The sequence below is a fragment of the Cygnus atratus genome, chromosome 3, assembly GCF_013377495.2.
Source record: "Cygnus atratus isolate AKBS03 ecotype Queensland, Australia chromosome 3, CAtr_DNAZoo_HiC_assembly, whole genome shotgun sequence".
NCBI lineage: Eukaryota > Metazoa > Chordata > Aves > Anseriformes > Anatidae > Cygnus > Cygnus atratus.
In genome coordinates this window covers 107074-127666 of record NC_066364.1, presented here as the reverse complement: position 1 = coordinate 127666, position 20593 = coordinate 107074, and the positions used below count along the sequence as shown (strand labels likewise).

At 52.6% G+C, this 20593-nt stretch overlaps 1 protein-coding gene across 4 annotated transcripts; it reads right to left on the bottom strand.

The window, feature by feature from the left end:
- Positions 1 to 1199: 1199 nt before the first annotated feature.
- FNDC4 (fibronectin type III domain containing 4) lies at positions 1200 to 14699 on the bottom strand. Of its 4 annotated transcripts, XM_035568350.1 has the most exons (7): positions 14497 to 14669; positions 13703 to 13761; positions 9288 to 9403; positions 8553 to 8757; positions 7609 to 7698; positions 6142 to 6275; positions 1200 to 2905 (listed from the first exon to the last, which is right to left on the bottom strand). In XM_035568350.1, exons 2-7 carry the CDS (start codon positions 13758 to 13760, stop codon positions 2873 to 2875), a joined length of 636 nt encoding a protein of 211 aa, XP_035424243.1. In that variant the 5' UTR covers position 13761; positions 14497 to 14669; the 3' UTR covers positions 1200 to 2872. The 4 variants fall into 4 exon arrangements, with proteins under 4 accessions (XP_035424243.1, XP_035424242.1, XP_035424239.1 ...); XM_035568349.1 differs by lacking the exon at positions 13703 to 13761 and having other exon boundaries at positions 14497 to 14699; XM_035568346.1 differs by lacking the exon at positions 13703 to 13761 and having other exon boundaries at positions 8553 to 8823; positions 14497 to 14668.
- Between the last annotated feature and the right edge of the window lie 5894 nt (positions 14700 to 20593).

Sequence of the window (20593 nt, the reverse complement as noted above, 5' to 3'; positions counted from 1 at the left end):
CTTGCTCTGTTTCAGGATGCTCTTGCTCTGCTGCACGCTTGTCTATGGTCTGGAGAAATGGGCAAGTCACACACTCAGTTTCCTTCCCCAGATAGAGCAGGGGAGGCTGCAGCCAGCAGGATGCCTGGTTTCTCTGGCAAGCACTAGGTTTGCAGCTGCTTCCCAGCTGCGGACCTTGCTGCTGGGCTGCTGTCACATTGCAGTGCATGTCCCCTTCTAAGGCTGGTGACACTGGCAGACTGAGCAGGGACTTACTGCCTGCAGCCTGAGGTGGCGGAGCTGTTTTCCCAGTATGTGCTTTAAGCAGGTGCTGTGGGGAAGGTTTGTAGTGGTGCACTGGGGAGGATTGAGTCCATGCACACTTTTTTTTTTCCCCCACTTCCAGTCTTGCATGTTTGAATCCTAGTCTCATGCCTTTCTTCCCACAGCTGAGGCTACGGGGCAATTTGTAGCCATTATTGGGGTCATTAGGGTGAGTGGGTTGTTGTCAGGTCCTTATCTTTCAGCACCGAGGGATGGCTGACCTGTTGGTATTGTGGATTTTAACAGCCCTTGAAGTGGCTTCCTGCCCTGTGCTGAACCTTTGCTTGGCATCTACACAATCCTGCAATGCTAGCACATGCTGATTGTTTCAATGACCCTCTGCTCACCCTGTGAATAACTTTTCTTCACCATCTCCTGCCACCTGGGAGGGCAGTGGGCTCTACCCTGCTGTCAGGTAGCTGTTTTTTGTTTTGTTTTTTTTTTTTGGGGGGAGGGGGTTTCCCCCACCTCCTTGACTCTGCTGCAGTCATGCTGCTTTGGTTCTTTCTGTGCACTTCATCTGTTTAAAGAACTCAAGTTAGTAGGTGTGTGTCCACTCTGAGCCTCCAGAATTGCATAAACATTTTCCAGGGCATCAGAGATTTTAAAAACATTTGTGTTTTCCTAATGTACTTTTTTTTTTTTTATGTACTTCTCTAACGAAAAGGTAGCTGGCAAAGCAGTATGGCTTGTCCAGCACAGCAGCACTTGGCCCTCGCTACCATGGTGCTTTTGCTCTTCAGGTATCCCTCTCCTCACCTGCCTGGAGAGCAGCACAGTCCTCTCCTGCCAGTAGCCTGCTGGGATCTGGCATCATCTTCCTTTTCCTGGCCCTGCACATGCACACACACGCATACACACATGCACAGACCTGAAATGCTGCAGGGACAATGCTGTAACCTTTGAGCCAGGATGCTTTTATTGAAAAGACCCTGCCACAGGAAGTTGCTTACCCTGTCCCTTCCCAGTCTAGTCCTGCAGCAGGAGCTGAGCAGCACCTGGAATGAAGAGTCCTGAAAGTGCTTTGCTGGAAGGTTTATTCCTGGAAGACGCTGGATCCTGTGATGCTTGAGTCCAGGGCTGCAGAGCCAGCACCCCAGCTCAGTGACCAGCCACAGAACAGAGCGTGGAGGGAAGTGCAGCAGCCAGGGCACCAGCTACCCCTGTGGCAGTGTGGCTCATCATGTCACTCTGTTCCCCCTGCCTCTGGCAAGAGGGCATAGCTGGGCCAGGCCTCAGCCTCGGACACAAAGTAATGTAGATACCCAGTAACAGACTTCTGCTTGCAGGCACCAGGAAACAAACAATCCAGATACTATCTGTTAACCAGCCCTAAGATGGTTAACAACTCACACCGTCTTCAGTTGAATGAGAGGTCTACCATTTGTGGGTATTCATGGCCAAACCTTCCTAACAGGTCTGTGTGGCACCAGCCAGTTTGGTGCAGGCCATGGGGCTAGCTCCAGAAGAGGGAGTATCAGCAGTGACCACACACTTGCAGGACAGAAGCCAGGAGCGGGATGTGACACTGTTGAAGCTAAGGTTGTCCCCAGAGTGGTGATGAGCTCTGCAGCACACAGCCTGCCAAAACAGCTGAGACCAGGCTAGGGCTCTCCACGTTATCCATGGAGCACACACGGCATTGCTCACAGTGAGCCCTACTAGGGAAATGGCAAAGCCACAGCTGTGCACTGGCCCTGCCTGTTCCCATAGCTTTGTGAGGCTCACTGCACCCCACAGGATTGCACCAACTGGCACTCTGCCCTGGCTGCACATTCTGCAGCCCAACCACACACTGTGGCAGCACTAGCTCCTCATGCTCTCATTTGAGTTTTCATGCACTGCAGCAGGGAGAGGCATGGGAAGCCCCTGCACTGCAGTGATGGGGTGCAGTGAAGCCTGTCCTCCATCAGGGATCCCCTTGTCAGCTGTACTAAGTGTGCCCAACCCCACAGACAGACCCTCCCAACACCTCTCCATGACTTCCCAAACCCTGCTGCCACCTCTCTATGACTTCCCTGGCAGCACGGGGGCCACCTGCACTGCCACATCCCCTCAGTCTTGGGGCCAAAAGGGGAGTAGCTCCTGCACCCCCCACCCCACCCCCAGGCTGACACAGCAGCTGAGAGCAAGGTCTGCCCCAGGATATCTCCTGGGCAGGAGTCTGGTGCCACCTGGCTGCACCCAGGCCATTGGCCAAGCCAAAGCACAGGGATGCTGCCTCTCGTCAGGGCTGTGAGCAGGAGGGGACACCAGCCCCTCTGCTTCCCCAGGCTTGCTCCCCTGGGGTAATGGTGTGCCCCCAACCTGTTGCTCAGCTCCGCACTCCACAGTGGCGGGGAAGCGGGGCCTGGCATGCGGGACGGGCAGGGCCGTGTGCTGCATGCACAGCTGGGAGCCGGCTCCATGCATGTCCCTGGACAGGTGCCCTCGGGAAAGCGTAAGTTCGGATACGCAGATCTTCGCATGCAGAGTTCCAGGCTGGGTGCCTGGTGCTGCCTCTTCTTCCAAGGCCTGTATTGGCTCTGGCAGGATGCCCAGGACCCCCGACGCAGAGCTGGTGCTGCACTTACACCTCAATTATATTGACAGAGGGAGACTTCTATGGGAGAAAAAAAATGCTTTAAGGCCCTGCTTTGCTAAGAACCTGAGATGCAGACCCCATGGCAGAACCCCCACCCTCCCATGGCAGGCACCAAGACCAGCACACCTCTTCTGCAAAAGGGGTGCCAGCTGAGCTGTCTGATATGGGCTGAGGTGTGGGTGTGCTGCAGCAGAGACCTGCCTTCAGTGTCTCCCTAAGGAGACCAATGGAACTAACCCTTAAGCCCCACCTATTTGCATTAATCTCTCCTGACAGAAGGTTCAGGTAGTTCAGCTGCATTAGCTGCTGCCTCACTCCAAGTAAGTCCCATCAGCCACACCACACTTGCCTCCCCAGGAAGCCTTTCTGATCACTGCTGTGCCCTAGTACCCCCAGGAGAACCAGGCACCCAGCCTCACACTCTTCAGCCTCCAGGGCTTGCAGATGTCTGGTGACTTCTGTCTGGTTCCTAGTCATGTGTACTAGATTTACCTGGTCTCACCTTTGGCCAGCAGCAGGTCCCATTTCGAGCTGGCTAGAACTGGCTCTTACCTAACATGGGGCAGCTTCTGGACACTTCTCACAAGAAGCCAACCCCACTACCAAAACCTTGCCATGGAAATTTCAGTACATCCAATTCAATATGGTGTGGAGGTTCTTAGCAGCCCATTGTTAAACCACCACCCCATGCTACAACTGCGGCCCTTGGAGAGAAGGTAGATACAGGGCTCACAGCAGAAAAGGTACGTGAGGGTGTGGGAGGACACCCGCCATGGGCAGAGAATCCACAAAGCATGGCATGACGAGTGGAGGAACAGATAAGGCCAGCTTATGTCAAGCTGTCTCACTGTTATTCCCTGCAACAGCTCTGGAGTGTGACAAGGGAACTAAAGGCTACCTGTAGTGGGGTGGATTTTTTTCAAAAACTGTTGCAAGCATGAACAGACACCTTCCTTTACACTGAAAAGACTGTGCTTACTGAATAGCACAGCAGATATGTGCATTCAGAGAAACCACTGGGAAGGGATGGAGTCATACTTGTATGTGATTTGTAGCGCAGCCCTTACCCATTGAAGTAAGGGGAAGAAGGTGAATGTCCCCATGGCTATACTTTGTAACAGGGACATCAAGAGCTGCATTACTTTGCAGACCTGTGACTAGCGGCGTTCTCCAGGGGTCAGTGCTGGGTCCAGTCCTGTTCAACATCTTCATCGACGACCTTGATGAGGGAATAGTGTCTGCCCTCAGCAAGTACGCCGATGACACAAAGCTGGGAGGAGTGGCTGACACGCCAGAAGGCTGTGCTGCCATTCAGCGAGACCTGGACAGGCTGGAGAGCTGGGCAGGAAGAAACCAAATGAAGTTTAACAAGAGCAAGTGTAGAGTCCTGCACCTGGGAAGGAACAACTGCACGTATCAGTACAGGCTCGGGGATGACCTGCTGGAGAGGAGCTCTGTGGAGGAGGACCTGGGGGTCCTGGTGGACGACAGGTTGGCCATGACCCAGCAGTGTGCCCTGGTGGCCAAGAAGGCCAATGGGATCCTGGCGTGCATTAAAAGGAGCATGGCCAGCAGGTCAAGGGAGGTGATCCTCCCCCTCTATTCTGCCCTGGTCAGGCCTCACCTGGAGTACTGTGTCCAGTTCTGGGCTTCCCAGTACAAAAAAGACAGGGGTCTCCTGGAAAGAGTCCAGCGGAGGGCCACAAAGATGATACGGGGCCTGGAACATCTCCCCTGTGAGGAAATGCTGAGAGACCTGGGTATGTTCAGCCTTGAGAAGACTGAGAGGGGATATTACCAATGTTTATAAATACCTGAAGTGTGGGAGACAGACAGAGGGATTTGGCCAACCTCTTTTCAGTGGTTTGTGGGGACAGCACAAGGGGCAATGGCGACAAAATGGATCACAGGAAGTTCTGCACCAACATGCGAAACTTCTTCACGGTGAGGGTGACAGAGCACTGGAACAGGCTGCCCAGGGAGGCTGTGGAGTCTCCTTCTCTGGAGATATTCAAGGCCCGTCTGGACGCCTACCTGGGCAGCCTGCTCTAAGGAACCTGCTTTGGCAGGGGGGTTGGACCCGATGGTCTCTTGGGGTCCCTTCCAACCGCTACAATTCTGTGATTGTCTGCTACTTTACAGCAGCTTGACCATGAAGCCAGGAGTGGAAGCAAATGCAGAGCATAATGATGTCACTGCTTTTTCTTTCCTATACATTGTTCCCAGCTTTGTAATTAAGGATTGTGAGGATAAACTTGCAGTGTTATCACTTGCAAGCATCCCAAGAATACAGTGAATTCAAAAAGACACCGTGAGGTGCTTCAGCCCTGCACACACGATGAAATTAGCAAACAACAAGAATGGGCTTGTGCACCTGCTTTTGAAGCCCTGTATGAGTAGGGTGAGTCTGGAGCAGAAATCCAGTAGGAAGGATATTTTTGGCAAGGAGTAATCAGGAAGCTGGTAAACCTGAAGGAGCAGAGAAAACTGGGCCTTTGAAGTCCAAACAGGAAGTTTCTGCCCTGGCATCCCCTGGAAACCAATGATATATAAAAGCAGAGGGGCTGGTAGGCACCATGGTGAATGGAGTTCATACCATGGACAGAGGATGCAAATGAGACCCATGGGAAAAACCTAATGCAAGGTCCCATTAGAACACAAGTATCAGGGTTATAAATCAGTCTTTGCTGAGTAACAAAGAAGGGTCAGGTGCTAAGGGAACAGCCACATGAAAGTACTGGTCCATCCCCATCCACAGCCTGGCACAGTACCTCCATCAGGGTGAGGAAGGAGCTCTGGAGTCTTTCTTATGAATGACCTGTGTGGTGATGGCCTGGAGCAGGCCCTGGAGAAGGCTGAAAGCTAGCAGAGAGAGACTAGTGTAGGAATTTTAAGAAAGCTGATCAGTTCAGCTGCCTTTTGCTTGAACAGGCAGGACCTGGACCTCTCTATAGGATGCAGAAGAGGTGTAGCTTCAGAGTGACATGGTGATGGGGCAAGGCACTGGCAAGAGGACAGATAACATTCTGCAATATGGGAGCCATCCCAACTGACGTATCCTCCCATCTCTACTGGTGTTTCTCCTGCAGTCACCCATGGGGCATACAGACTGTCCCAGAGAGGCCAGGGCTCAATGCAGTCCTCAGTTTTTAGAGTGAGAGCATGAGCTAGGGTCTTTCTGTTTCTGGAGAGAGTAAGAACCTGTCCAGGCACTAAGACACAGCAGATATCAAATGCCAGCCCTCCCCACTCACCTTGCTCCGCAGCAGCCCTCCAGTTGGTCTCTCTGGTGTGCTGTGCTCTGAGGATGGCTTTGTCTTCTCCTTGTTGTTGTTGGAATCGTTGTCCTTGATGATGTCATACTGTCTGCAGAAGAGGGCGATCACCGCTGCAGAAAGAGGAGGGATGAAAGACTCCCTCACATTGGCTGCCTTCTGCCTCCTCTCTCCATGACATTACAGCTGGAGAGCAGTCAGGACCAAGGCACCCCAGGGTGCTGGTCACCCACAACCTCCACCTCTTCCAGCTTGGACTGCTATTCCAGAAAACTCAGCAAGTGTGGCCAGGCCAATCTCCTTGGGCAGACAAGGCAAAGATGCAGCTGAAACTATCAGGGCGCACATGAGGTATGTGAGGTGTTCAGTGCTCAGCCATAAGCATGGCTCAGTGCTCTGTGGCCAAAGGCAGATGTTGAGGCACTCTGAGAGGGACAGCCCCTTAGGTCAGTGAGCAGCTGAGTGTGCTGAGTGCCTCCAGCAAGGCACTGAAGTTACTGGCCTGATGCTTGCAGTCCTCACAAAAGCCAGCCCTTGGCTTTTTCTTGCCCTGCAAACTGTGGATCACTCTGTCAGGGTTCTACAGCGCCTTGTGCACTGCATGCCACACATCTTATGACCATCAACACAGGACTTTGGAGCAATGCTTTGAACTGTAATCATTAAATGTGTTGGACACATTCAAACTACAGGGTGTTATCACAGCCACCTGGATCTGATTTATCACTGTTGGTACTCTGATACAACAATCTGCATGAGGTGTGCAGTTAGCAGCAGCCATCTTGTATTTTCTTCCAGTGCACTAGAAGAGTGTTCAAGGCCAGGACGAGGAGAGATTCCTGCAAGATGCCACTTAAAAATCCTCCCTTACTGGGAAGAGGGTAGGGGACAAATGATTTCCCATTCACAACAGCTCTGTGTGATGTGTCAGGAGCCTCCTGTTTTATCCGAGGCTTCCTTGCTCCCAGGGCAGCCTGCTGTTTCCTGGGGCACTGGCTTTAATTGGTTGCTGTACAGAAATAGCTCAAAAATGTTACAGTTTTAGTAGACTGAGGCACAGCTACTACCAGCCAGTGGAGCAATATTATCACAACGATATCAAACAAGATAGATTAAGGCCCAAGTTACACAATAGTTAATGTCAACTGTGATGCTCCCACACCATAATTCTGTATTGCTTGGGTCCCACATCGTCTCCTGCTCTTCCAGGACAGCAGGCAGGCTAACCAGCCCACATGCTTCAGGCCATCATTGGTCAGCAGTGGCTGTTGTTCCTTCTTTCACCTCACTGGCTCAAGCTCCTACAGAGGCTCAATGGACTTGTTAGGAAGGAGGATGCCAGGACCATTGCCAATATTCCTCTGCACTCTCCAATCCCCATCCTCTCTGCACACCCTAGACTATGCCTCTGTTACAACCTGCCAGAACATTGCTTGCAGCACTCACCTGCCCACATGAGAAGCACAGCCACAATGATGATAATTTCGCCTGTCTGCAGTTGCCTGTTTTTGTCCAGCCCTTCCATGGTGATGTCACCTGTGGAGAAGAGCATCCAGGCAGCAGGCAGCAGTCACCCTCCTACCAGACCCTACCTCAGGACCATCAACAGTCAAGGATCTGAGAAGGAGCAACAGAGAGAGGCCCACATCCCCCTGACAAACAGGCATGGGATGACATCTTGACTGGGGAGAAGACATGCAACCTGTGGCTTTCCTGTGTCAGACAAAGCATTCTTGCTGCCAAATACGGTCAGGGAGTCTAAAAGCTTGTGTGTGTTCAAATAGGGACTACACAATGCATGTGAGAGAAGCCCACTAAGGTTACTCTCTATGTAGGGACCAGGGCTGCTTAGGAAGGCCCTGAGCTGAAAACAAAAGTCCTGAGGAAAGTATCTCATCTGCTTGCCCTGTTACCCACTCATGGCTAGTGCTGGAGAGAGTCCAGGCCTGATGGACCCACCCTGTGCGTCATCTCTCTTGGATTAATGGCCAACATTTAGGCAATCCCAAGGCAAAAGGCACAACATGGGTATGAAGAGGAAAGGAGACTATGGGGTTCTCGTATTTGTCCTTTGGTAGCTTGCAGGCTGGTAGATCTGAGAGACAATTCAATATTTACTTCCTATGGGCAGCAGTTTGTATGTACTAGCTTGCTTAGCTGAACAGGTTGCCAAGATCTAGGACAGGAGGGCTATAAAGCATTGTTCGGAGCTTTCACCATGGTCATGGTGAACACAACAGCAGCCTGTATGACCCTGTGCATCCCAGGCAGCTGGCTACCCAGGTCAGAACTTCACTCACTGGTTGCTGAATCCCTGCCTGTGTGCTGTGGAGACCTCCAGGTCTGCCCCCACCAGTGGCACTTGGGCAAACTGGAAGGAGCTGCCTCACCTTGGTTGGAGCTGTTGGAGGGGAGGCGGTCGGTCTCCTTCAGGGTCCGGAAGTGGACACGCTTACTGGCCTGACTTTCCCCATACAGGCCAATACTCTGCACCTGGATGATGTAATCAGCATCTTCTGCCAAGTCCCACAGCACGCAGGCCCGGTTGGTGGTGTTCACCTCCCGGATGAAGCGCTGCATCTGTCCATCTTGCCGCTGCCAGAGTGAAGAGCTGTCATCCCCAGGAGGCTGTTCCCAGCTGCACCACACACAGGCCCCCATCTGCAAGGCCATGCTGGGCACAGTGCCCTTGCTCCTTCCTTCCAATCATACACCCCTGGGATGGGCCAGACTGGCTAGCACCTTGCTACACAGCATCCCTGCATGGCCAAAGAGCCAAGTGCCTCCCTGGAGAACTCACCACTACCTGGGGCTGTGGAGGTGGAGCAAGGCAAGCAAGGAAGGGTTATCTCGTGGCTGGAGCACTGTCCTCATCCAAAGAAATCGCAGAGAAGCCACTGGAGGGATAGCCACTCCACAATGCAGCCCACAGTCTGCTGTGCCCCTCCCCACCACCCCCAGCATAGATGGCTTAGACAGGGAACCCCAGCAAAGTTTGCTCAACAGTGGAGGTGTTCTCAGGCATGTGCCTGAAGAGCTCCAAACTGCAGCCAAAGGGCTGACAGGAGCATGCTGGTAAATCAGTGAGAATAGTCCCCAGACTACTGGGAACAAAGCCTGGATACCTGCTGTAAGATGGCGTAGCCGATGACCACATCTCCTTCTGGAACATCCCAGGAGACTGTGGCAGAGTTCGCCTTCAGCTGTGTCACAGTCACATTGACAGGGGACGGTGGCCTGTCTGGGTGAGCCAGGGAGGGACCAAGGCAAAGCACATGAAAGAGGCAAAAAAAGATCTCTCAGAAAAGGCACCTAGCCCCGCACTCCACCATGAGGATCTTCTTCAACAGCTGCCCATTGCAGCATGCTGATCAGGGCTACAGGGAGCAGTTCCTCCCTTGAATCTTTCCCCAGAAGAGGAGGGTCATGTCAGGTCAACAAGACTGAGTCCCACAACACACACGCTGCACAGTGCTTCCTGGGCTAGTGGGCAGCTGCCCACTGCGTAGGGGGTGCAGCACAGAGCCACTCCTGTGCAGCTACCCCTCTATGGCACCTACTGGCTTTGTCAGTCATTGCTCATTGTCCAGGTCTCCTCTCTACCTGGCTGTTGGTGAGAAATGTGCTCACTGGTCACCCCACCCTCTGCACTGCACTACAATGGGAAAAGAGGACAAGCTTGTGAGGCATCTGACTGGCTCTTCTCTAAAGGGCTTTTTTGCAGTGGCAGACACAGCCCATTGCTTGTATTACATGTTCCATGTAAAAGAAATTAGCAGTGCTGGCCTGTGCTGCCAGACCCAGCACAGGACATGAAGGGACTCTGGTAGGCTCCTTCTACCTTGCAGACATCATGATAGGAAATGCATGAAGGCCTGTCCTGAGCAAAAAATTATTACAGAATAGTTTAAGAGACTGTTATAGCAATTTAACCAGATCCCGCAGATCAAAATTAAATGAAAGGAAAGGCCTCTGTAGACTGTCGCAGAGCACTGCAGATACCTGCCATCAGAGGGGACAATGGCATTCACATCAGCTTTTCATGAGGGCAGCTGCTTGCAGATCTGAGGTACCTTCAGGGCTGAGCAGGACACTGCTGCTCAGATTTTCATCTGCTGGAAAGCTTACTGCATTCAGCTTCAGCAGCAGCAAAAAGCAGGGCTGCCTGACACAACATGCTGCTGCTCAGCCCAGATACAGAGTAGTTTCTTGGCAGTTAAGTCTCATGTTTTTGTAGGGTTCAGAGTTCAAACAAATCTTACATTAATGCAATTCTTGAACCAAGACTGTGATAGTGAAATGAGGTTTCTCCAAGCTCTGGGACTGCTCTGTGGATGTGCACATCACAAATGCCTGGCACACCATCCAGAACTGCGTAGGAAGCAGCACAGACACAGTATTTATATATCAACTGTGACAGAAAAATGGGACAGCTTGGAATAAACACACTATGGAACTCAATCTGGCCATCTCATCTGCCTGGCATTACTCCCTGCTCTAAGCTGGGGAGGAGGGCCCAGTGCAGAGGGCAGAGCTAACTTTCCCGGCAATGCAATGCCATCAGCTCTAAAGCCGATAACAACACTTAACTATCGCTGTTCTTCGGAAAGCTGGTCTGATTGACCCATGGGCTGCACCATTACTATTTTGAGATTTCATAGCACTAAGAAGAACATGACAGAATCCTACAAAGGTAGGCAGACTTGCACACATAGACAAATTCTGTCTAGAAATTAAATACATGAGTGTGTAAGAAAGACACTGAAGATGCTGTTCCTGTGTCCTTCTCTACCTGTAAACAAGACAGCGTCCTTCTACAAGCTGCTTGTGTAGTACAGGTTCAATGCTGTGACTTACACAGGTAAAAAAAGAGCCCCAGGGGGGACTTGGAAACAGGAGAAAAAAGACCACCATAACAACACCAACAAAAAACATAGGAGTGACTAGGAAAGGTCATTTTTTGCAGGTCAACCACTGAAATGCATTCATTCACATTTGAATATATCTGGCTCCTGGGCAGATCTAACCAGGAAAATTGTGATTACCACTCTGAAAGATGCAGGATTATGGTCTGTCAAGAACAACTAAGCCAGGACAGTCACACACAGAGCCCAGAAAACAATTTCCCAGAGAGACACTGGGAGCAAGTGCCTCCCTAGCAGAAGCCTGCTGCATTACCAGGAGGTATAATCACAGGAGACAACGCAAATGAGGACATCATAGTATTCTGTGTCTTCTCATCAGAACAGGAGGCTGACAAACAGGAAAGGCTTTAAAAGACTCCCTTGAATATCCTTTATCCCATGAAAGCGTGTCTCCTTAGAGTTTTGTCAGTGGGGATCCTGTTCATCACTCTACCCTGTGGGAGGGAGTCTCTAAGCCATGTTTTTGTCTGCACACTCTGGTCTCCCAGGAGCCAAAAGCAAAACAGGCTGAATAGAGCTGCAGTCCTGAGACATACATAGCCCACTGACTGAGGCATGTGTGTCCTGTGCACACAAGGGCTGAGCTCAACACAGATGAGCTCTGTTTTCTGGTCCAGCCATGACCACTGTGCAAGTGTTGTACAACTAACAGCTAAATTGCAGACAGCACCCTGTCAGCCAGCAAGGCTCGCAAGGGGGAGTGGAGGGACAGGTGCTGATCTCTTCTTTCTAGTGACCACTGATAGAACAGCATGAAGCTGTGTCAAGGGAGGTTACAGATCAGGAAAAGGTTCTTCGATGAGAGGGTGGTTGGGCACTGGAACAGACCCCCCAGGGAAGTGGCCATGGCGCCAAACCTGTTGAAGTTCAAGAAGCATTTGGAAGCTCTCAGACATATGGTTTAATTATTACTCAGTCTTGTGTAGATCCAGGAGTTGGACTCAATGATCCTTCTGGGTACCTTCCAACTCAGGACATTCTATGATTCTATGAAGTTCTACCTAGACAGAGCTTAAACAGGCCCTTTGTCGGGACTTTCTCTTACTGGTAGCAGCAGGGTGTCCTGGGGGGATACCACCCTTGTGTCAAACTGCAAAGGGAGTACACCCAAAGCCAGAATGCCCTGCTGTAATTCCCAGAACCAGTCCCCATATGCTCAAAAGGGAGACAGGGGAGGGCAAGAGACATACAGGCATGGCAGAGCCACAGTGCACGTGGCTAGTCAGTGCTTCAGACCTCATGCATTGCAAACACGCTGAGTGCAGGCTCCAGGCAAGTGGACCTGAACCTGTGTGACAATGAGATCTGAAGGCGTCCAGGCTGCAGTTCTTCATTGGAAAAATCCATGTCACTTAGTCATTTCACAGTTCAGCAAACTGTAGAGAAGACATTATAAGCACGTGGGATTTGCACATCTAGCAGAAAGAGAGAGGACAAGAAGTTTCAGAAGCTGAAACTACAGAAAGTCACCCTGGAAATAGAGGACAATGATTAACCCCAAGGATATACAAGATAACTTAATGAAAGTCATTAGGACAAGACCTCCAAAGGACAGCCTGCACCACAGGAAGTTTGCATGTGATCACCACATGAAGCCCATGTTCTCCTGTCTGCTCTACAGCTGAGGTCAGAGGCAGTCTCATACCAGAGCTTCCGCCATGAAGATCTGCGAGTACGAGGACTCAAAAAATATATATATTCTGATACCGACTACTAAAAAAAATTTCTGTAAAGCCAAGATCCTCCAACACTCTGCTGGGTTCTTTAGGAAAAAGCATGCCACAGTTAAGCCCTGAACAATGCATTAATTGCTAATGATTCTGCATCATTTATAAGTTATTCAGCTTCACTTTTGATTAAAGTCATATTCAGAATTGGGCACCACCTCAGAAAGAATAATCACTACCTTATGGCCTGGTGCACTCTTTTCTACTGACAGTACAGCAGTGCATTCCTTTCAGGCCTGCTGAAGAGGTGGGAAGAATTGCTCCTGTGCACTGGAGTTGGCAGCACTGCAGACTGAGGTTGGGAAGCAGTGAGGGCTGACCCGTGGACAGCTGAGCACTCAGCTAGCTCTGCTACACAGCTTGCCTCTGTAGGTCAGAGAAAGGGTTGGACAGATGCCCTGCAAGAGTGGCATTGACAGATGTGGCTCTGCACAGGGATGGGGCACAGGCCCACTGGCATTTTCCCATCTTGCTCTGACTCCGGAGAGGAGGAACTCACCTGCACCTGGGCCACTGCCCTTGGGACTGCTGCTCAAGGGCACACAGATGTTTGTCCAACTTATCTGTGCAGCAGGGAAGTAAGCATCAGACTGCACAACTAAAAATAAGTGCTTCCTTTTAAACAACCACTGACTGCATTTCTACCTGAATCCAGCAGGCCACGTAGTTCATATTGTGCAAGGAGACTGCCAAGGGACACAAGGCCAAGTACAGAATAAAGCAGTCCAGTTCCGCCATGGCAGGTTATCAGAACATGTCTGATACTGGCAATTTACTGCATCACTAATGTGACAAGAGGTGAATAGATATCAGAAGGCTGCCACTGACACAGGTTATTCAGATGAGTCAAAGGAAGAAAGGACAGAGGTACCTTGGGTACAGACATACCTCGGTCTCTGAGCAAACACCAGCCTAGAGAAAGCAAGTCAGCAAGGCATGAAGGCATGCTGCAATGTGAAACACCGGGATGTCTATCAGAGACCAGCTTGTGGATCATTGTACAGCACTGGAGCATCTTGCACGTTCATTCTCTCAGGACCCAGAGCTCACTGGTGAGCGGCACAGATGGGAAACATGGACGCTCTCCTCCACTGGGGAACAAGGAGGGGCTGCGTTCCCCGACAGCTCAGCCCAGAAGTGGCAGGCTTCTCAAGCCAAAGCCACAGCCGGCAACTCCAGGCGCCTGGGGTACGGCAGAGCCTAGCGTCACGTTAAGGGAGGGCAGCACCGCCACACAATCTCATCCCGGTCCCACGGGGATGCAACACGACTGAAGGCACGGATGTCTTAGAGACCACGACACCCCGGGGCAGGGCGCAGCCCCAGCGGGGCTGTCCCGGGGGCCACGGGCTGCCCGGGCCAAGCCCCTCGGGCCGCGGCCAAGGCCATGCGGGGCCGCCCTGCCACGCGCGCCCCGTGCCGGGCAGGACAGGGAAAGCCAGTCCCGAGGGGGGGAGGCCGGCGGGAGGGGGCTGGCGCACGGCGTCCCGGGCTGGGGCCGGGAGAGGGGCAGGGCGGACACACGGGACGGCGCCCGGCACTGGCGAGCGCCAGCCCCCGCCCGCCGCCGGCGGCACCGTGCGGGCACCGCGGCAGCGAGCGGTGTTCTGCGTGGCCCGGCCCGGCCCAGCCCGGCCCGGCCCGTCCCCCGCCGCCCCTCCGGGCGCCCCGGCGGCACTTACTGGCTCGCACCAAGCAGAGGTCGCAGCTGAAGAGCACGAGGACGGGGTTCAGGTACGCCGAGAAATGGGCCATGGCAGCGGGGCCGACGCAGGAGCGCCCGGGACTGCGGCCCTGGCCCGGGCAGCAGCCCTGGCACCGGCCCGGCTCCCTGCGCCGGGGGACGGAGCGGGGCCGAGCCCCGGCCGCAGCGCGGGGGGGCGGGACGGCCGCCCGGTCCTCCCCGGTCCAGCTCCGCCCAGCGCACCCGCCCCCGAGCGGCACCGCAGCGACCGCCGGCGCCGCCCCGAGCCGTACCCCGAAACCGCCGGCGCCGCCCCCGAAACGGGCGTGCGCCCCCGTGCAGTATCCACATTCCCGCTAGTGCTGCCTCCCCTCATAACCACCAGCGGCGCCGCCTGCGTCGTTCCCCAGCAACCACCAGTGCCGGCCCCTTATGCCATACCCCTAGTAATCACCACTTCCAGCCCTCCCTGTGCTGTGCCCCCAGTAATACCCAGTGCCAACCCTCCCCAGTACGACACCCACCGGTAACTGGCACTGGTGCACCCTCTCCATAGCATTTTCACCCTGCCCTCCTGGCACTGCTGGCAGTGCCCCAGAGACCAGGCACGTCTTCCGTGATCACATGCATGTCTGTGTGGCCTGGGCTGTCTTGCACGTGTGTTGCATTGCACTGGTGCTCTCACACATGTGCACATATTAAATTCATATGTGTGCCCAGTCTGCACCACCCTCTAACACGTGCCTATAATGCATGGGCACTCTGGTACACAGATGCCTTTCTTGCAGGGGTGCTCTCTGGCTGCCCGTATTACACACCACTGTTTTCATGTGTTGTCGCATGGACCCATTGCTAGCATCCCCTTTTCCAGGGAGGCTGCCTCCCAGCCCAGGCCTATCTCCTGGTATAGAGTGATTCCTAGCAGTGCTACATGCTGCCCTCTTGCCATGTGCTGTGGCCCATGGTGCTGTGTCCTCCTCTTCCCTCTGACTACCATTGCTTCCATTCCCGAGTGGCACAGCCCGGTGTACCACACTGGTACAGCCTCTCCTGTGGCCACTGAGCACTGTCTGTAGCTGGTCTGGAGGGTTCATCCATGAGCATATGGATGCTGTGAGGGGCCTGCACCCAAGGTGTGTGTGTGGGGGGATATCAGTGTAGGGAGGCTCCACATACAGGCATGCATACTGGGTAGTGAGGCCATGGCTATGCCCAGCTGCAGAGCCAGTACACTTGTGAATACCATCAGCCTATTGGGGTCACAGGTGTTAGGTCACTGACAGCAGACATCCAGGCTGGTGCCCCCAGCACAGTCACACTGGCTCCTCTGGAGCTGGGGATGCTCTTGCCCCTCTGAGGTGCTGTTCCACATGAGCATGAGGGCATAGCCATGGCCATGGGTTGTGTCCTACCCCCAGGGGAGGCAGCACCAGTCTAATGTGTCTTACGTACAGACTTGTGGATGAGACGCTGGAGAGCAGCCCTGCAGAGAGGGATCTGGGGGTTTTGGTTCATAGCAAGTTGAATATGAGCCAGCGGTGTGCCCTGGCAGCCAGGAGGGCCAACCATATCCTGGGATGCATCAAGCACGGCATTGCTAGTCGGTTGAGGGAAGGGATTGTCCCGCTCAGCTTTGCGCTGGTGCAGCCTCACCTTGAGCACTGTGTGCAGTTTTGGGCACCAGAGTGCAAAAAGGACATGAAACTATTGAAGTGTCCAGAGAAGGGCTACAAAGATGGTGAAGGGCCTAGAGGGGAAGACATGAGCGGCTGAGGTCACTTGGCCAGTTCAGCCTGGAAAAGAGGAAGCTGATGGGAGACCTCATCATGGCCTACAGCTTCCTCACAAGGGGGAGCGGAGGGGCAGGTGCCGATCTATTCTCTCTGGTGACCAGTGATAGGACCCGAGGGAATGGTGTCAAGCTGTGACAGGGGAGGTTCAGGCTGGATATCAAGAAAAGGTTCTACACCAAGAGGGTTGTCACGCACTGGAACAGGCTCCCCAGCGACAGTCACGGCGCCAAGCCTGTTGGAGTTTAAGAAGCATTTGGACTATACTCTCAGTCATATGATCTGAATTTTTGTGAAGACCTGAGTGGAGCCAGGGAAACTGGAAGCAGGAGTGAAGCCAAGCAGAAACGTGTGAGTTCCTTTGGCTCTAAGGGACTGCTAAAGTGGCTCGGCTTACCTACAACTTAGGGCAGACTCAGGGGCTCCTGAGGCTCCTGGCTGTCTAGCTGATGTCCTTTTCTGCATCCTGTATTGTCCTGACCATGTAGCACATCTAGAGCTAAATAGCAGCTAGACCATACCCTTGATGTGGTCAAGCTGCAGCAACGATATATTGGTGTGTGCACGTGTGCAAGTGTGGACACATTCATGCATAGTTCAGTGCACTAGGGCCCCTCAAATTCTTTTATGGTCACTTCAGGAGGCCTTTTTGAGTTACAGGAGAATTGGTTTGTGCTTTGGAGGAGAACTGTGGAAGACCAGGGTAGTGCTGTTACTATGGGAGGGATGTAATCTGCAGTGTCTGTGCAAGGGACAGGTTCCAGCCAGGTGAAAAAGGAAGTCTCACAGAACCTAGGTGAATTTTAGAATAATAGAATCACAGAATGGCTTGGGTTGGAAGGGACCTTAAAGATCATCTAGTTCCAACCCCCCTGCCATAGGCAGGGATGCCACCCACTAGATCAGGTTTGCCAGGACCCCATCCAGCCTGGCCTTGAACACCTCCAGGGATGGTGGTGTTCACCCTCTGAATAAAGGGTGGTGAGACACTGGAACAGGTTGCCCAGAGAAGTAAAGGATAAAGGAGAAGGTAAAAAAAAACTTTGCAGGTGTAAGGCAGGTATGATGGTCTTCTGGTCCTGTCTAGGCTGTTCAGTGCTACTTCTTAGATGCTCTTGGTGGATTGGGGGACTATATTCTTCCCATGCTGAGCTTTCTTGTAGCTGCAGTCAGCAGTGGTTAGAAGAATGGAGAGTCTGATCTTGCTTTCCCAGAAGAGTCATGCTGGAAAGTTCCCTCTCCCTCTACCTGCATGCTAGGGAGGGAACTGCCGAGGAAAGCAAAGGATAAAGCTGGCAACTGCAAGAATGTGAATGCAAGAGGATTTAGAGGAACAAACAGATTCCTAGTTGTCTCTTATCTTGCAAGACACATTCCTTCTTGGTCACTGTAACTGAGGTCTGATCCACACTTGGTTATTGCAGAGCTGACTGTTAACCTGATGGTTGGCGTTAATATTAACTGCTCCACTTCTTGTCTTTGCCACCAGCCAAGGATTTAGGCTCTTTATCACTGACTGTACTGTAGTACAGGTTAGTCTGTTCAGGCAGCCCAGCAGGCAGCAAGCACAAATCAATGTACTGGTATCAAACAGCTTCAGGTCATACTGCAGCTCTAACCCAAAAACTTAAGTCAGGTCCTTCCTCTCATACTCTGAATCACTGACCTATCTGATGAGGGTCTGATGGGGTCCACCTGTTAGAGAAGGAAGGGGAAGAGCATCTTTGATCATAGACTTGACAAGCTGGTGAAGTGGGCTTTAAACTAAAGTTGCTGGGGGCGGGAGGGAAGCTCAATCCATCCCATTCCTACCGGTTTATGCCAGTGTCAGTCATAGATGCCCAGAGCCAGTCATGGGCCAGCAGGAGAGCACCTGAAGACCAGCACAAAGGAATTGAAACCAGCCCAGCCAGTTAGTCAGCCTCATCAGGGGCCCAACATGTCTCTATGCAAAAGCACATAGCATGGGGAACAAACTAGAGTTAGTGGTAGGGGTTGGTCTGTTCTCCCACATGCCTGGTGACAGGACGAGAGGGAATGAGCTAAAGTTGCGCCAGGGGAGGTTTAGGTTGGATATTAGGAAGAACTTCTTTACCGAAAGGGTTGTTAGGCATTGGAATGGGCTGCCCAGGGAGGTGGTTGAGTCGCCATCCCTGGAGGTCTTTAAGAGACATTTAGATGTAGAGCTTAGTGATATGGTTTAGTGGAGGACTTGTTAGTGTTAGGTCAGAGGCTGGACTAGGTGATCTTGGAGGTCTCTTCCAACCTAGATGGTTCTGTGATTCTGTGATTCTGTGAAGAGTTAGAGATGCATGCATGCCTGCAGGGCTATGGCCTAACTGGCATTATGGAGATGTGGTGGGATGGCTCTTGTGACTGGAATGTTGGAATGGAAGGATACAGGCTGTTTAGGAAGGACAGGCAGGGGAGGCGAGGAGGAGGTGTAGCCCTCTATGTCAATCAGCAGCTGGAGTGCATGGAGCTCCGCCTGGGGGCAAATGAAGAGCTGACAGAGTTTATGGGTAAGGGAAAGCAGGGACAGAGGACATTATAGTGGGAGTGTGCTACAGATCACATGATCAAGAAGACCGAGCAGATGAGGTCCTCTGTAGACAGATAGAAGCAGCCTCACATTCACAAGCCCTGGTTCTCATGGGGGTCTTTAAACACCTCGATATCTGTTGGAGGGACAACACAGCAGGGCATAGGCAATCCAGCAGGTTCCTGCAATGCACTGGTGATAACTTCCTTCTCCAAGCGATAGAGGAGCCAATAAGCAGAGGTGCTATGCTGGATCTCATTCTCACCAACAAGGAGGAGGTGGTGGGGAATGTGAAGCTCAAGGGCAGCTTTAGATGCAGTGACCATGACACGGTGCAGTTTTGGATTCAGAGGTAGCAAGGAGGGAGCACAGCAAGCTCGCTACCCTGGCCTTCAGGAGAGCAGATTTTGGCCTCTTCAGGGATCTGCTTGGTAGGGTACCATGTGACAAAGCCCTGGAGGGAAGAGGGGCCCAAGAAAGCTGGTTAATATTCAAGGACCACCTCTTCCAAGCTCACGAGTGATGCATCCCAACAAAGAGGAAGTCAGGCAAAAACGCCAGGAGGCCTGCATGGATGAACAAGGAGCCCAGAGGGACCCGTACAGGCTTGAGAGGTGGGCGTGTGCAAACCTCAGGAGGTTCAACAAGGCCAAGTGCAGGGTCCTGCATCTGGGCTGGGGCAATCCCAAGCACAAATACAAGTCTGGATGGAGAAGGGATTGAGAGCGACTCTGCTGAGAAGGACCTGGGGGTGTTGGTTGACAAGAAGCTCAACATGAGCCAGTAATGTGCACTTGCAGCCCAGAAAGCCAACCATATCCTGGGCTGCACCAAAAGAAGTGTGGCCAGCAGGGTGAGGGACATGATTCTCCCCTTCTATTCTGCTCTTGTGAGACCGCACCTGGAATACTGTGTTCAGCTCTGGGGCCCCCAGTAGAAGAATGACATACAGCTATTGGAACAAGTGCAGAGGAGGGCCACAAAGTTTATCAAGGGAATGGAGCACCTCTCCTACAAAGACAGGCTGAGGGAGTTGGGGTTGTTCAGCCTGGAGAAGAGAAGGCAATAGGAAGACCAGAAGCGGCAGTCTTCCAGTACCTAAAGGGGGGCTACAGGAAAGCTGGGGAGGGACTCTTTATCGGGGAGTGTAGTGATAGGACAAGGAGTCATGGCTTTAAACTGAAAGAGGGTAGATTTTGGTCACATATAAGGAAGAAATTCTCTACTCTTAAGGTGGTGAGGCACTGGAACAGGTTGCCCAGAGAAGTTGTGGATGCCCCATCCCCAGAAGTTTTTAAGGCCAGGCTGGATGGGGCTTTGAGCAACCTGATATAGTGGATGGCTGGAACTAGGTGATCTAGTTCAGAAGCCAATGGGATGAGGTTCAACATGTCTAAGTGCCTGGTCCTGCACATTGGCCAAAACAACCCGACGTGACACTACAGGCTCGGGGCAGAGTGTCTGGAAAGCTGTGCAGAGGAAAAGGATCTGGGGTTGTTGGTCAACGCTTGCCTGAACATGAGCCGCAGTGTGCCCAGGTAGCCAAGAAGGCCAATAGCATTCTATGTAACAGGATGGCTTGTATGAGGAATACTGTAGCCAGCAGGACCAGGGAGGTGATCATCCCCCTATACTCTGCTCTGGGGAGGTCACACCTCCAATACTGTGTTCTGTTTTGGGCCTCTCATTACAAGAAGGACATCGAGGCCCTGGAGCGTGTCCAGAGAAGGACTACAAAGCTGGTGAAGGGCCTGGAATCCAAG

What these genes read in the sequence shown, in the direction of transcription:
- FNDC4 (XM_035568346.1), bottom strand. Translation starts at nt 14,569, where the DNA reads ATGGCCCATTTCTCGGCGTACCTGAACCCCGTCCTCGTGCTCTTCAGC. An exon ending in CCTCTGCTTGGTGCGAGCCA is followed by an intron (nt 9,404 to 14,496) that starts GTAAGTGCCGCC and finishes TGGCTCACCCAG; the next exon opens with ACAGGCCACCGTCCCCTGTC. An exon ending in TGTGCTTCTCATGTGGGCAG is followed by an intron (nt 6,276 to 7,608) that starts GTGAGTGCTGCA and finishes CTCTTTCTGCAG; the next exon opens with CGGTGATCGCCCTCTTCTGC.